General features: G+C 47.9%; 1 protein-coding gene across 1 annotated transcript in view; it reads right to left on the reverse strand.

Moving 5' to 3' along the window:
- Positions 1–13,603, reverse strand: part of EHMT1 (euchromatic histone lysine methyltransferase 1) — a 95,819-nt gene that overhangs the window by 17,971 nt on the left and 64,245 nt on the right. Inside the window, exons 20-25 of the mRNA XM_065418744.1 lie at positions 11,349–11,503; positions 10,116–10,283; positions 9,548–9,692; positions 8,289–8,366; positions 7,041–7,156; positions 4,485–4,571 (exon numbers count right to left, since the gene is read on the reverse strand). Coding sequence (XP_065274816.1) covers positions 4,485–4,571; positions 7,041–7,156; positions 8,289–8,366; positions 9,548–9,692; positions 10,116–10,283; positions 11,349–11,503 — 749 coding nt within the window. The remainder of the gene's footprint in view (positions 1–4,484; positions 4,572–7,040; positions 7,157–8,288; positions 8,367–9,547; positions 9,693–10,115; positions 10,284–11,348; positions 11,504–13,603) is intronic.

A 13,603-nucleotide genomic window follows, 5' to 3' on the forward strand; every position in this document is an offset into this window, starting at 1 on the left:
ATCTAATCTATCTATCTATCTATCTATGGCTACATCTACACTACGGGGGGGGTCGATTTAAGATACGCAAATTCAGCTACGCGAATAGCGTAGCTGAATTCGACGTATCAGATCCGACTTACCCTGTTGTGAGGACGGCGGCAAAATCGACTGCCGCGGCTACCAGTCGACGGCGCTTACTCCCACCTCCGCTGGTGGAGTAAGCGCGTCGATTCGGGGATCGATTGTCGCGTCCTGACGAGACGCGATAAGTCGATCCCCAAGAGATCGATTTCTACCCGCCGATTCAGGTGGGTAGTGTAGACCAGGCCTAAATCTTAAGGGCTTATATGGTGTCCGTCACTTAGGTATCTGAGCGCATTCCATGTAAAAATCAATAGCAAAGTCAAGACCCGATGGAGTCTCTGGATCTTCTCCCTTTTTGGGGTAAAAATTCTGCTTGGCACAGGTTGTTTCTATGGCGGGATGGGGGACAAATCACAAAACATATGAGGTATGGAAATGGAAACAGGCATCACCAGCCCCCTTAGCTCTGTCCTTGTGTCCCACCAACCTGAGCACCCTCTCTACATGCTATTATAACCACCTGTGAACATTCTAAAGTTGATAGGGACATTATTAGCAAGGAAACAAATACGCTGTAGATTCAAATCAATTCTCCCTGGAGAGCTAGTTGCATATGGAGCTGGTAACATGAGCGCCTGTTTCAGAGAAGGAGTGATTCTGGCATTGTGGAGCCATCTTTGAAGAATGGGCATGGGTTAACTGACTGTATGTACGTGGAGGGGCCGATGACCTACATTTTACTAGGCAGAATATCGTTCCAAGGACCTACACATAACGTAGACATGGCAGCAGGGACCGGAGGTTTCTGTAGTGGAGCGGTTTGTAGCAACCATTCTCAGCCTGTGGTCTATGGCGCAATTGCTGGTAACTTGGGACAAGCTGGCTTGTCTAGCTCTTCTTGTTTTCAGCTGCCAAACTGCATTTGAAGACAGCTAAACGCTTTCCATGCAAGCCATTGCTGTGTTTTGCCAAGGGGGTGTTTTGCAATCATGAATGGGAGGGGAGGGGGCTTGAGTGATCGTGAACGGGAGGTGGAAAGACACTCAGTTAAAATCTGGTCCAGACTATGTGTGTGTGTGGGGGGGGAAATCTGTGAATTGTAGGTGATTAAGAAGGGCATTTTGCACAGCAAGGGCTTGTCTGCATGGGGAACAGACTGGAATAGCTATTGAAGAATCAGTGATTACACAACAGTTATTGCAGATCAGAGCTCCCTGTGTCTCCACTCTATTCTGGAATAGAAGTAATTTCTATTCCAGAATAATTACTCCGCTCTGAAAGCGCACTAACTATGCTGGAATAGAGTAATTTTTACTCTGGAATAGAATGTCCACAAGGGGAGCTATTCTGAAGTAGCTATTGTGGAATAGGTTATTCTGCAATAGCTACTCCAGTAAATTTCCCCCTGTAGACAAGCCTTACGGTGTGTAAACACTGGGGTTTCTTTCCTTATGGGAATAAGGTGAGGGAGGGACAATTCCATGCCCTGCATATAGACAGTTAAAGGTAAGAAGCTAGTGTGGCTGGCTCACCAAAGGAGGGTGAGCTGAAGACTGACCTATGGTTATGTTGGTGACACATAGTGCGGGCATGTTACGTATTCATTCAGAGTTGGTTAGTATGTGGTTCATTTTTGTAATGGAGAAGAGGTACAGTGTGATGGGTGAAAGGGTGCCATGAGTTGTGGATGGGGATAAGATGAGCTAACGTGGCTTGTGGTGTCTTCACTCAACTCTGCAGTCCCAGAAATGTCACATTAGTGATCATTTTTATTACACCTTTACCTTAGTTTTAAATGTCCTGGCATTCATGCCTTCTGTTTAAAATTACACTTCTCTAATCAGCGGTTCCTCAAATAACTTGTGCATTTACTCTAGTGAAGTGCGGCAGAGTAACTTCCCTCCAGTGCAGAGGGGGTTAACTTCCCTTGGGAGGCACAGCTAAGGCCCTCCCGGCCCCCTCGCAGGAAGTGCAGGGGTGGGGCAGGAAGTATAAAAGTAGGGCCCTGAGCTCAGTTGTGGCAGACCATGGAAGGAGGCAGACGTCCCAAGCAGAGAGCTGAGCCCTCAGCAAGGCCCAGGACCAGTCAACCCTCTGCCCATGGGGACGGAAGACCCCAGGGAGAGACCGGAGGGAGGGTCGCCCAACCGCGAGCCTGTGAACCAGAGCCAGGCAGTGATGGAGCGGCGCCAGCAGAAACTGGTAGGAAGTAGCCCAGGAAAACAAGATTTTGGTTCGGTTGTGCTGCCGGGATGCGAGGTAGAAACCCTGTTTCCCTGCTGACCCTGTGGTGGGATCACCTGCCACCGTTAGGGCCCTGGGCTGGGACGCAGTGGAGCAGGGTGGGCCCGGGTCCCCCGCCCCACCTTATATTCAGCGACTGGCCAAGCACGAAACTTTAGGCCAAGACAGCTGAGCCAGTAACTGTTGGTCGCTCAGCCCACACCCCCAAAGGGGCCTGACCCCGAGACTGTGCGGTTGTTGCCTGCCCCACCCAGGAGGTTGCGGGCGACAGACAATTTGCTTGCCCTGCCCAGAGGGCCAGAGCCCCAGCCTCTGGTTGCCTGCCCCAGCCAGGAGGCTGCGGGTCAAAGACTGTGTAGCTGCTCAGCCCAGACGCAGAAGGCCTAAGCCCTAGACTTTGGCTATTTGCCCCAGCCAGGAGGCTGAGGCCATAGACTGTTTCATTGCTCAGCCCCCAGACCCCGAGGTGCCAGCATCATAGACTGCTGGTGTGCACCCCAAACAGGGACTGGGGATCCCTGCCGACGGGCGGTGTGCAGCTGCAAGTCAGGCCACCCCGATGAACTTCTGGCCCATCTACCGACTCCCTGATGCCGCCGGAAGGGAGCACCCTGACCGCGACAGGAAGGAACCCTGTATCCGTATATTTGTGAAGAGTTGATGCTTTTCCCACCCTTCTTACTGGAACCAATTGATCTCCAGGCACGGGTTTAGCTCTGGACTTTGAATGCTCCATCTGGGTAGAAAGCCCTGTTCGGGGTTTACCAACTTCATTCGCCAGCCCAGCTGGAAGATAGACCTCAGGAACAACCCAGGCAGGGTTTGGCTTTAGGCCTGAACCATGAAAACACCATCAAGGCCATTATAGCTTTTAATGAGCTTTTGCAGCAATGCAGGTGCAGGACAACTTTACCAAACTACTGCTGAATTTATTTATTTAAATTTCTGCTACTGTTCAGACTTTCAGGCTCAGATTTCTCAGAGGTAATACCCTTAAAATTAATCCCCTGCCCCATCCCAAAATACCGTGAGGCATCCATGGCATACTGCTAAGAAACAGAGATCCTGCTTTCATGGGAAGAACAGGAGCCTGGCCTCACTGAGAACATAGCTGAATGGGTCATTTTCCAAAGATCGCTATGAAGAATCAGCACCACGCTGAAGCCTAAGAAATCACTGGTTCAAACAGGAATTTATTTTTGTTAACCATACATAAATGATAGCAATCATTTTCTTTCTTAGGCCCTGATTCAGCCAAGCACTTCATGCGTTTAACTTTAAACATACACTTAAGTGCTCTGCGGAGTCAGGGTCCAAACCAGAACTTCGGTACTGTAGAAAACCCTTAACTGTCTCACCCTGACTAGAGACTGGCCCAACCCAAAACACGGGCTCCAGAGACACTGATGCACCTCCAACCCCTCAGACTTTGGGATGTTCCAGACGTGAATTTTGCAGTTTGAGCCCGTCTCCAATACAAATTAAATGGATTATTTCTACCCCCGCCTTGCATTTCCCATATCGCTACTCATTTCTGCTAAACAATCAAAGCTTTCAGAGCTTAAACCAATGTCTCTCAGGCATATCTATCAATACAGCAGTCACTGTGACAAAGTCATAAGCCCCAATTCAGGAAAGCACTCCTATTCTGGACAGCACTTAAGCACATGTTTAAATCTCACTGCTGACAAACGGATTTAAGCACATGCTTGTGTGCTTTGCTGAATTAGGGCCATAATGTGGAATTTATGAGACTACTCTCATTCCAAGGTGATGCATGGAGGTCACTAAGGTAGGGTGGCTTATGAGCTGACTGTAGACTCCAGCAGCATGGGGAAAGCTTGAAGATATGTTCTAACTGCTTAGGGAATGTTCACTTAGGGGATGGATCACTTGATGGTTCCCTGTTCTGTTCATTCCCTCTGAGGCACCTGGCATTGGCCACTGTCGGAAGACAGGATACTGGGCTAGATGGACCTTTGGTCTGACCCAGTATGGCCGTTCTTATATACTTAGACTAGAGGGTTCTGTATGAAGCAATTTCTTTTTGCATGCACTTCTCCCTTCAATAAGGAGTGTTCTAATTTGGGTGCATGACACCAACTGTTCAACACACCATCAGAGTTCATGAGCGGATGCTTTCTTTGTGAGCTACTCTAAGCCGATGAACTTACTCGCACACGAACGTTCCCAAGGGGATGTCTTGCATCGACCGCACGCCCCAGCCCATCTTTTGCGTTCGATAAAGCTGCAATCGAACCCTGAAAGACAAGGAAAGGGGTCCCGTTAATGGCATCAGAGGCGGCGCTCTGCAGAAAGGCGTCCGCTCTCTGGGGAGGGGAAGGTTACACAGAAATTGCAAATTTAATCAGAAAATGTTAATTTTAAGAGACAGTTTCTAGTTTTGTCACCATGTGACCCCAGTTCCTTGCACCCCAGGATCTGCTCCCTCTGCTAATGTGAGCAGAAGGAAGGAAAACCAGGTGCAAACTGGCTTCTGGCACAGCAAGAGGGGGAAGCAGCGACTATGTGGCAGCTCTCCTTTATCCCCATCCTGCAGAACCCCCTTTATCACACTCCATGGGGACTGGGATTGGTGCCTGGGGGGGCAGGGGGGGGCGGCAGGGGCACTATGGGACTGGGTGCTCTCCATGGTACCACCCCACCCCCCTTAAACCTCTGGGGATTTACACATGGGATACAAATGTCAGCTACCAGCTTCTCTTCCCTCCTGCGTGTTCCCCATCCGCACAATGGAAGGAGGAGATGTTTGAGGAGAAGTCGGCAGGAGCCCATGGGAGCATGGCTGTGTGGGAAGTGTGCTGCAATGGAGGGGATGGAGCTGGAGCAGTACTCAGAACGCCCTGGATCACTACACAGATATCCATTCCACCTGCAGAGAGCTGGAAGTTTGGTGGGTCCCACTCATTCCTACCTAAGCCACTAGCTGAGAGGTAGGAAGGAAACTGTGTAATTTGAAACTTGCTGGGTTTCCTGGCCCCTATATACAGCCTATAAAACTAGACTCAGAAAAGACCCGGTAGGTCCTCTACTGCACTGCCCAGCCACTGCTGGAATATTTCATAGGACCATCTTATACTTAACATTCTCCAGGAAGGATCTCCTGCATCCCCCGCTGGAGCCTAAGGCCACTTGCACAGACTCCATTATTGGAGGGGGGGATGATGGGGGAGAATCCTGATGCTCCCCTATTTTTTCCTTTCCTTAATTTCACCCCATTGTTTCTTTTGATATCCCCTTTACATCGCACTGTCTTAAATAATCCCTCTCCCTCCGTGGCACTTCATACCCTTGGCAGACAGTACCAGGAGCACAACCCAAGGCAGATAAGCTTTCCTTAGCACTAGCAGCTTCAGAAAATGTGCTCACACCGTGCTTCAGGCCTGAGGAAGCTGCATTCTGTTTTGCTTCATTCATCACCAGTAAAACAGGCAGCTGAGTTTTGGATCGCGGACACTGTGTTGTTGGGGGGTGACGCAGGGAACATCGCTTGCTTTTCAGACCCCAGGCAGAGCTGGTAGGCCTGCCAGAGGGAAACATGCGCACTGACATGTAACATTCATTTGGAGCAAATTTGATAAGGGAAATACTGAGAATGAAGAGGGAGCACCCAGGCATCATTACTGAGCAGCCACTTTGCAGAGCAAAAGCCAGGAGTTATCCTTGATTCCTCAAGGGACGTGGCCCATAGAGCTCTGGGAAATATCTGACCTTATCACAGGCTCCACAGGGACTTATCACTCAACCTCAGTTTACAGAGCCACCCTGCCTCCCTTAGCAAGACTTTAACAAACAGGGCACAATAGTGACAACCCTGTTTGCACAACTCCTTAAGGAACAAACAAACACATTGTGCCGACCAGGAAAAAAAAAAAAAAAAGAGAGAGAGAAAGCGCGGTCAAGAATTTCATCAGGAAAGTCTCCTGAGTGGGTTTTTTTCCTTTAATATATTTCAAATTTTCATCACAATTTCAAAGTTAAAAAATCAGTTCTTTACTAAATAAAACTAAACCAAACCGCCGACGACATCAGTTTAACCTAGAGTCAGTTCTCCGTAACATCCCTTCCCCTGTTTTAAAGGAGACAGCCAATGTTACCAAATTGAGTCCCTAAAGTTAAAGGCTCACATCCATCCTTCAGCAACACAATCGAAATAGTGTGATTGACAGCACTGAAGTCAATGGGTGCTGAGCAGCTCTGGAAAATAATTCATCAGACCAGTTACAGATTAAGGAACCCAAGTCCGTAAGCTTTGGCCATCACTTCTGATATGAACTGCTAACCTATCATTTTGATATAAATGGCTACGTTTTTTTTCCTTATTATTATTATTCTATTTTCCCCAAAGACCTTACCCTGAAAGCAGCATCTGAACTGCCAGTGAAGCGACCACTTACTTAAAAAAAAAAAAAAACAGAAGCAACTAATAAATTGTACATTTGGGTTGACTAAAGAACACAGAGGATCCAAGTGTCTAGGCCAGTGTCAGGGTGGTATTCCCAGCTGATCTCACAACCCTGCTGTTGTTTTGTGGTCACAAGCAGGATCCAGAGGCTTGGCTCTGGTTTACATCCTTCGATGATGATATAGCTGCACCATTTCTCCCTCATCTTTGGAAATCTTTGCTTTTACAGACAGACTAGAGAAGATAGGCAAGGAGCTTTATTCCTTTGAAAATAATGATCCAAATCGGGAGCCTTCTCTCTCACCTGAGCCCATTCTGCACTACCCGATTCCGGCAGTTTCGCCAACATGAGCAAGCGTGGTTACACTCAAAGATCAGCGGTGGCTCAGACATGTTGAATTCAGGCAGGAGTCGGCCATCCTGGAGAAGAGACATGAGATTATATTCCCGTATTCTTTTGGAACTGGAAATAAAGCTGGAAAGCTCCAATCCAGAGCTGAATTTCCTCAAAGTTTAAGTCAATCTAGAGCTGATACACCGGTTCCCATCCAGCTTCTAGAGTTGACTCAGATGACAACATAGATCCATAGCCAAACTTCCCCGAAGTTTGAGGGAGCTCTGCACCATTATCGGACAGGACAGGCAATAAACAAAAACAGTACTTTGCATGCATGTGGTGCTATTCAGCTGCAGATCTCAAAGTGCTTTACAGAAGTGTGCATGCTTCTTTATCCACAGTTTGCAACTGGGGAAGAGAGAGTCTATGGTACAGCCTGACTAGAACCCAGGTCTCCAGACTCTGAGGCCCGCACTCATGCCGCTGGACCACCTTTCTTCTCGTAAGAAGCCCCTCTAAGTATCTTCCAGTTACATGGAGATGAGACGGTGACAGATCCTGCACCATATTTAACAAATTTGGACATAAATACTCAAAGGACACAAGCAGTGAAGTCACTTTGGATTGTGAAGCCTGTTACAGCACAATTAAAATGGATACCTGGCAAAAGCCAGGAGATAACAAAATTCCCAAGGGAGAAGCCTGCAGAGATTATGGGAACATGTGATCTTAGTGGAACCTGCCCAAGGTTAACCTCCAAACCTCCCTGGAGGATTTAAGCATATTCACACAAAACACTAGAGCAGCCACCTAGCAACCCTGTAATTAAAATACATCCACTCAGCCTTCACAGGAGGTGGATCACAGTAAATAAGGGAAAAATAAAACATCCCTAAGTCCCTTCCCCTCATTGATAAATTACAGAAACACTTAACGACTGAACAGCGCACACTGCATTCTTCAATGGGGCTTGTACCTTGGGAATGGATTGTTAAACACTGTGTATCATGTGGGGATAATTAATGGCTCCATTGGTATAGAAGTAACGTAAGTTTGAGACTTATTGTGTCTCTTGCCACATACACACTGAAGCCAAGATTACAGTCTTAAGTATTTTATATACTGGAATTTAGAAAATCTTTAAGAATTTTTTTAAATGAACTGTTATAGTACATGAATATTGGCCAAACCAAACATGAAGTTCAAAGTCCTCACCTTGTCATACCAGCAGCGCATACTGAGTTGGCCACACATGCAGTTGCTGGAGGAGCAGTCATCTATGCACACACAGTACTGGAAGGGAGAAACAAGGAGCAGATCCAATTCTCACACAAATGCAACAGAAAGACCAAATTGGTTAAATGGGCTGGAAAGGAAACAGCTATCAACTTAGCTATTGATATACCCCATCCTCTCCCAAACACCAAGAACATGGGGGCCTCCCAAGCATTTAAAAAACAGGCACAAATCCCTCCCTCTCTCTCATGAGACAATAGCACAATCAGCTTCATTGGTTTCACAGGGCATTATGTTTGCTCGTTTTTGTGGGTGACATTACTGCGGGGAAGCTAGATCACAGAAAGGAATTTTGCAGTCAGTTCTGACAGGGGGTGATCCTGTGTCCATTTTTCTCTCGTGCAGGAGTGAATTCTAGGATATTACACAGGGCTCATAACTATGGCACCAGAACACACAGCCTTCATGGATATCACATAGAACAACACAATCAACAGCCTGGATTATACTATTGCCAAATATTACTTTGCTCACCTACAGCTTCTGTCATTGGAGGATCTACAAAACATTGACTAATTAAAGCCTCACTACACCTAAGAGGAGTGTACGGGCTACATCAGACCCATGAAATGCAGCCATCTCTAGAGTGGGACGTCATGTGCAGTTAGCAGCAGTTTAAGAAAGGAAGGGATGAAGAACCCTACATCCAAGAGAAACAGCTGGGGGAATTTAGGGAGGCAGAGTCCAAATGCCTAAGCTGGAATTTTGCCAGGACACTGGGGTTAACTACCCCAATTCTTACTGAAAATGCCACAGGGTTTTCAATTCAGACAAAATGGAAAGGATCGTGGGTTTTGCCTCTCATCTTAAAACTCGCACCTCCACCATCACAGCACCTCTGAGGCTTGACTTTCAAATTTCCATGGAACAAAATGTTTTCTCAGTTCCAAGGAGCAGTGGGAGGAATTTCCATTCTTCTGTCACGAAAAGACCTATACCAACAAGGTGGAGGAGGCAAGTGTGTAACTGGAATACAAGCACACAATCAAGCAGCTCAACCATGTTTGCTCAATCACTGCGTCCACCTAGAGAGACAGACAGACAAAAACAAACACATCTCTGCAGTGCACACTCCAGCTGGCTCTCTCATCAGCACACAGCAACCTCTCTAACAATATTCCATACCAGGACAGGAGAGAGACACCCACCCACCCACGTATGTACCCGGCCCATCTAACCTGCAAATGAGTGATGTTTCTATCGATGTTCATTGGGGAGGTCACACAGTTCTGAGAAACGTATTTGTAGTTGGTGGGGCAAGGCTCGCTGTCCACTGAATTGATGCATGGAATTGGGATCTGCTCGTAACCCCGGGCAATGTCTCTGTCACAGCAGGAGAAAGGTAGGGAAGAGAACAATTGCTTTATGCAACAAAGATACCATCCTCCACTCCCCGAAACAATCTGGTGATTACAAAATCAACAAGTGCAGCTTGAGTGCCATCCCGAGCAGAATTTGAGCTCTGAATATTTAAGGTTGAAAGGAACTCCGTTTCATTCTGAATCCATTTTTCCAACCAGATGTATAAATTATTACTTCCTGTTGGACTGTTCCATATGGATGATAAATTCATAAATGCCAGCCCTGATTCGGCACGTGCTGCACCAGCCCTGATTCGGCACGTGCTGCACCAGCCCTGATTCGGCACAAACTTAAAAGCTAAGTGCCTTCCAGAATCGGGGCCTCATCCCTCAACCTAGAGAGCTTGCACTTGGCAGTCACAACAGAGGCTAGCTGGACTCTCACCTGCTCACCGTCTTTTCTATCTGGGCAGGTTTGTCAGTAGATGATTCTCGGATTGTCTTGTTCATCTGCAGAGCCACCCAGACCTGAGAGTTGAGACTTGAGCACTGGAGTGGAGTCTCACCTTCCTTGTTCTTCAAGCTGACATCCGAGCCACGGGAGAGAAAGAGGCTGCAAAACAGCAACAACAATAGATAACCCACCCAGAAAGAACTTATCCGAGGCGGAAGAGTCAAATGGCATTCTGCAGCCATTCCTCAAGGTCGCATTCGCAGGACCACTCTCTCTTGAGAATGACGACTCAGAACAGGTTCCACCACTTTAGAAAGCAACCACCTCAATTCCCTTTTTATAAAGCTGGTTCATTGAACACCACTTTCTAAAGGGGGGGGGGGTTAATTTGGAAGCTGGGTAGAGCAACAGAGTGGCACATCAGCCTGCCAATTCTAGAGAGCTGGGTCCAAATCTTGCCTTACATCAGGCATGAAAAGGAGTTTGCTCGTAACCAGCCTAGCTCCAAATGGACATGAAACTAGGCCTAGGCACCACTGAAGTCCCATTGAAGCCCTATTTTGAGGACATAAATGGAACTTTACAAAGGGGCATAGGCCTTGAGCTAGTTCTTTGTACAGGGGTGAATTTCACCCTCTAAACGGAGCTCTCGTCACTAACTGGGATTGCTGCATGCATTGTAACACAGGGAAAGCATTCAGGGCCTCCATTCGACTGCTCTGCAAATGGAGTGGCCCTGCATCCCACATCCCTATAAATGGGCTCTGCTGCTAGGAGCCATCACAAGCTCCACTCGCATGCTTACAAAAACTCAGCCTGCTTCTCCACTGCCTCGTGCGTCGTGCAGTCAGTTACAGCCGTGCATGTGCTACTGAATCAGGACACGAGGACCCGGTTCTCATTCACTCAAAGGGCCCCTTTACACCACTCTGGCAGTGGAAAGGAGCCGGACAGTGGATGCAATTTTAATTTGCGTCATTTAAGGCCCCTTTACACTGCCAGAGTGGTGCAAAAGGGTCTTGGGGTTCATGAGACTCAGCCCCGTGTATTTCACCCCCACTTGGCCCGGGTGCAAAGCAATGCAGAATCAGGCTCTTCATCCTATTTTGTTTCGTGTTCAGAGGTAAAGGCATTTCATAGCACTCCTCAACTTGCCAGCCAGTGTCCCAATGAGAAGTGAACAAAGTAACAAAGGAAAGCGGGGGTGGCAGGCGCCGTACTTACACAACACACTCATAGCGGTTCTCTCTGGCTGCGATGTGCAGTGGCGAGTCTCCATGAATATTTACTGCATGTAAATCGCACTTAGCAGCCAGCAATATCTCCGCTATGTCAACACAGCCAGAAAAAGCTGCCCAGTGCAAACAAATATTCTCCTCCTGGAGGGGAAAACACAGGAGAGGCTGTTTAGTGCACTAAGATCCCACCACTTTGGGACTCCACTGTCCTTAGCTCTGTAGCTATGGCATTAAACACGTGGCCGGCCTTCTCCTTTATCGGATTTCTCTCTAGCTCGGAGGAACACAACCCTGTAACAGGCAGGCAGGGAGTTCTCAGCACAGCCGCCTCCACGCTCACTGGAGATGGTGAGGCTACATCTAAACTACGGCACTGCTCTCTTTATCTGTACAGACGAGTCATTTGTCTCTAAGCCACAGAACGATCTGGATCGATCCACAGGGAGACACGACAGATGCAAACGAGCCCCAGGGAAGGGCTAGGAGCTGAACCATCCAAACCAGATGTAGCCAAACTAGCCCAGCTCCTAACTCTCCAGGATCACAGAGAGCGACCCCAGTGGGAACAAGCAGAGCACAAGCTGTAGGGTACAAAGGTCTAAAAGCAAGACGCCAGGCACAGGGAGAGCAAACTGATTTCAGGCATCTCTTAAATACTGCGTGTACCAGTCTCTCACTAGAGCACTAGAAAGAAGGGAACACTAATCTTGCTGATATAGATGTTTTAAGTGATGATCCTATTACTGTGTAATTTGTAGTACACCTTGGAATCCTTCAGCAGGACAAGCACTAGAAAGGCTGATTGTGACCACATAATGATGATGATGATTATAAATGGAGGTCTCTCACAGATGGCAAAAAAATGCATACTTAAGTCTCTGCAACTTAATCTCTCTATTAAAGGGAAGATCTGAGTTACAAACAGATGCCTGGGAGCAGGGGTGGCATATTTTCGACAGGGCTTCTGCTCCCCAGCATGCCACCATCTAGAAAGGGCAGCGAATCCCAAGTATAGTTCTGAAGATTAATTTAATCCAGCAAGGATACCACTGCACAGACTGCGTATCAGGTGACAGAGAGAACAGACCAATTTACAGCTCCTGCCATTCTAATTCACGCGGATTAAAATCAATGGGGCTACTTGAGGAGTAAGGTGCTACTCAGTGTGAGAAACGATGGCAGGAGCTGGCCCTTAATGACCTACAATGAGTAGATGCTGGAACTCTGGACAAATTAACGGGGATCTCATACGTGTGCGAGGGAACTGCTGGACGGAATGATTGGATTTGCACTATGAGACTAATGTGCGATCCAAGGGATTGGTAGCTGGCGGCTTTTGTGATGGATCAGCCATGAAACCGTTTTGTTCAGAACCAGTATTACGGCCATGGAGTCAATTGCAACAATCTGGAAAGCCCTCTCCCACCTCTGACTCTTATGCTTTGTCAGGGCAGGACCTGCCTGGAAAGTACCCAGCTCCCCAAGAAATGGAGGCTCCTAAAGAGGAGGTGCTTTTGGGCCGGGGAAGACAGCTACTAGAGAACAGTCTGAGCCATTCTGAGCGCAGTGAGATATATGCACCTCTATCTATCCCTGACAGCATCGGGAAGACACAGAGAGAGGCACTGGGGGAGACCAATAGGAACCAGCTTCTTACATCCACTGGACTCACAGGAGTTTTTCAGAGGCAGAGTGGGAAAATGGGAAAGACGTTGCAATCAATCAATAACAGGAACAGTGGGAGGTCTGACCCATCTCCTAGATGGGGGACTAGACACTGCCTTCTCCCTCCTCCCCAATCATCCCGCACATGCTCCCTAATTGCTGCCCCATGTTTTATCTTTCCGATCAGAGAACGTGGTTCCAGGTGACTGGCCTTCGCTCAGGCAAGCAGTCCCATCTGCAACTTCTCACATGAGGAAGGGTTTGCAGAATCGGGCTCCGAAGGCCTGATCCTCAGAGGCGCTTAGCCCCTGCAGCTCCCATTCACTTCATTTGGAGCGGAAGCTACTCAGCATTTCTGCAAGTCAAGTCCCCAGAGTGCAAGCTCTCTGGGGCATGTAACGTGTGGTACTCTGTGTGGGCCCCACCCTGCAGACACGACTGGGCACAGGACTTACTACTACACGGAACAGGAGAGACACTATGGACATGATTTTTAAATACTGTAGGGGGAAATACTTGGAGTTGAAGGCTAGCAGACTGTCCTGCAAGGACCTACCTAAAGTGCAAGCAATGCGG

This window comes from Emys orbicularis, chromosome 18 (assembly GCF_028017835.1).
Source record: "Emys orbicularis isolate rEmyOrb1 chromosome 18, rEmyOrb1.hap1, whole genome shotgun sequence".
Classification (NCBI taxonomy): Eukaryota; Metazoa; Chordata; order Testudines; family Emydidae; genus Emys; species Emys orbicularis.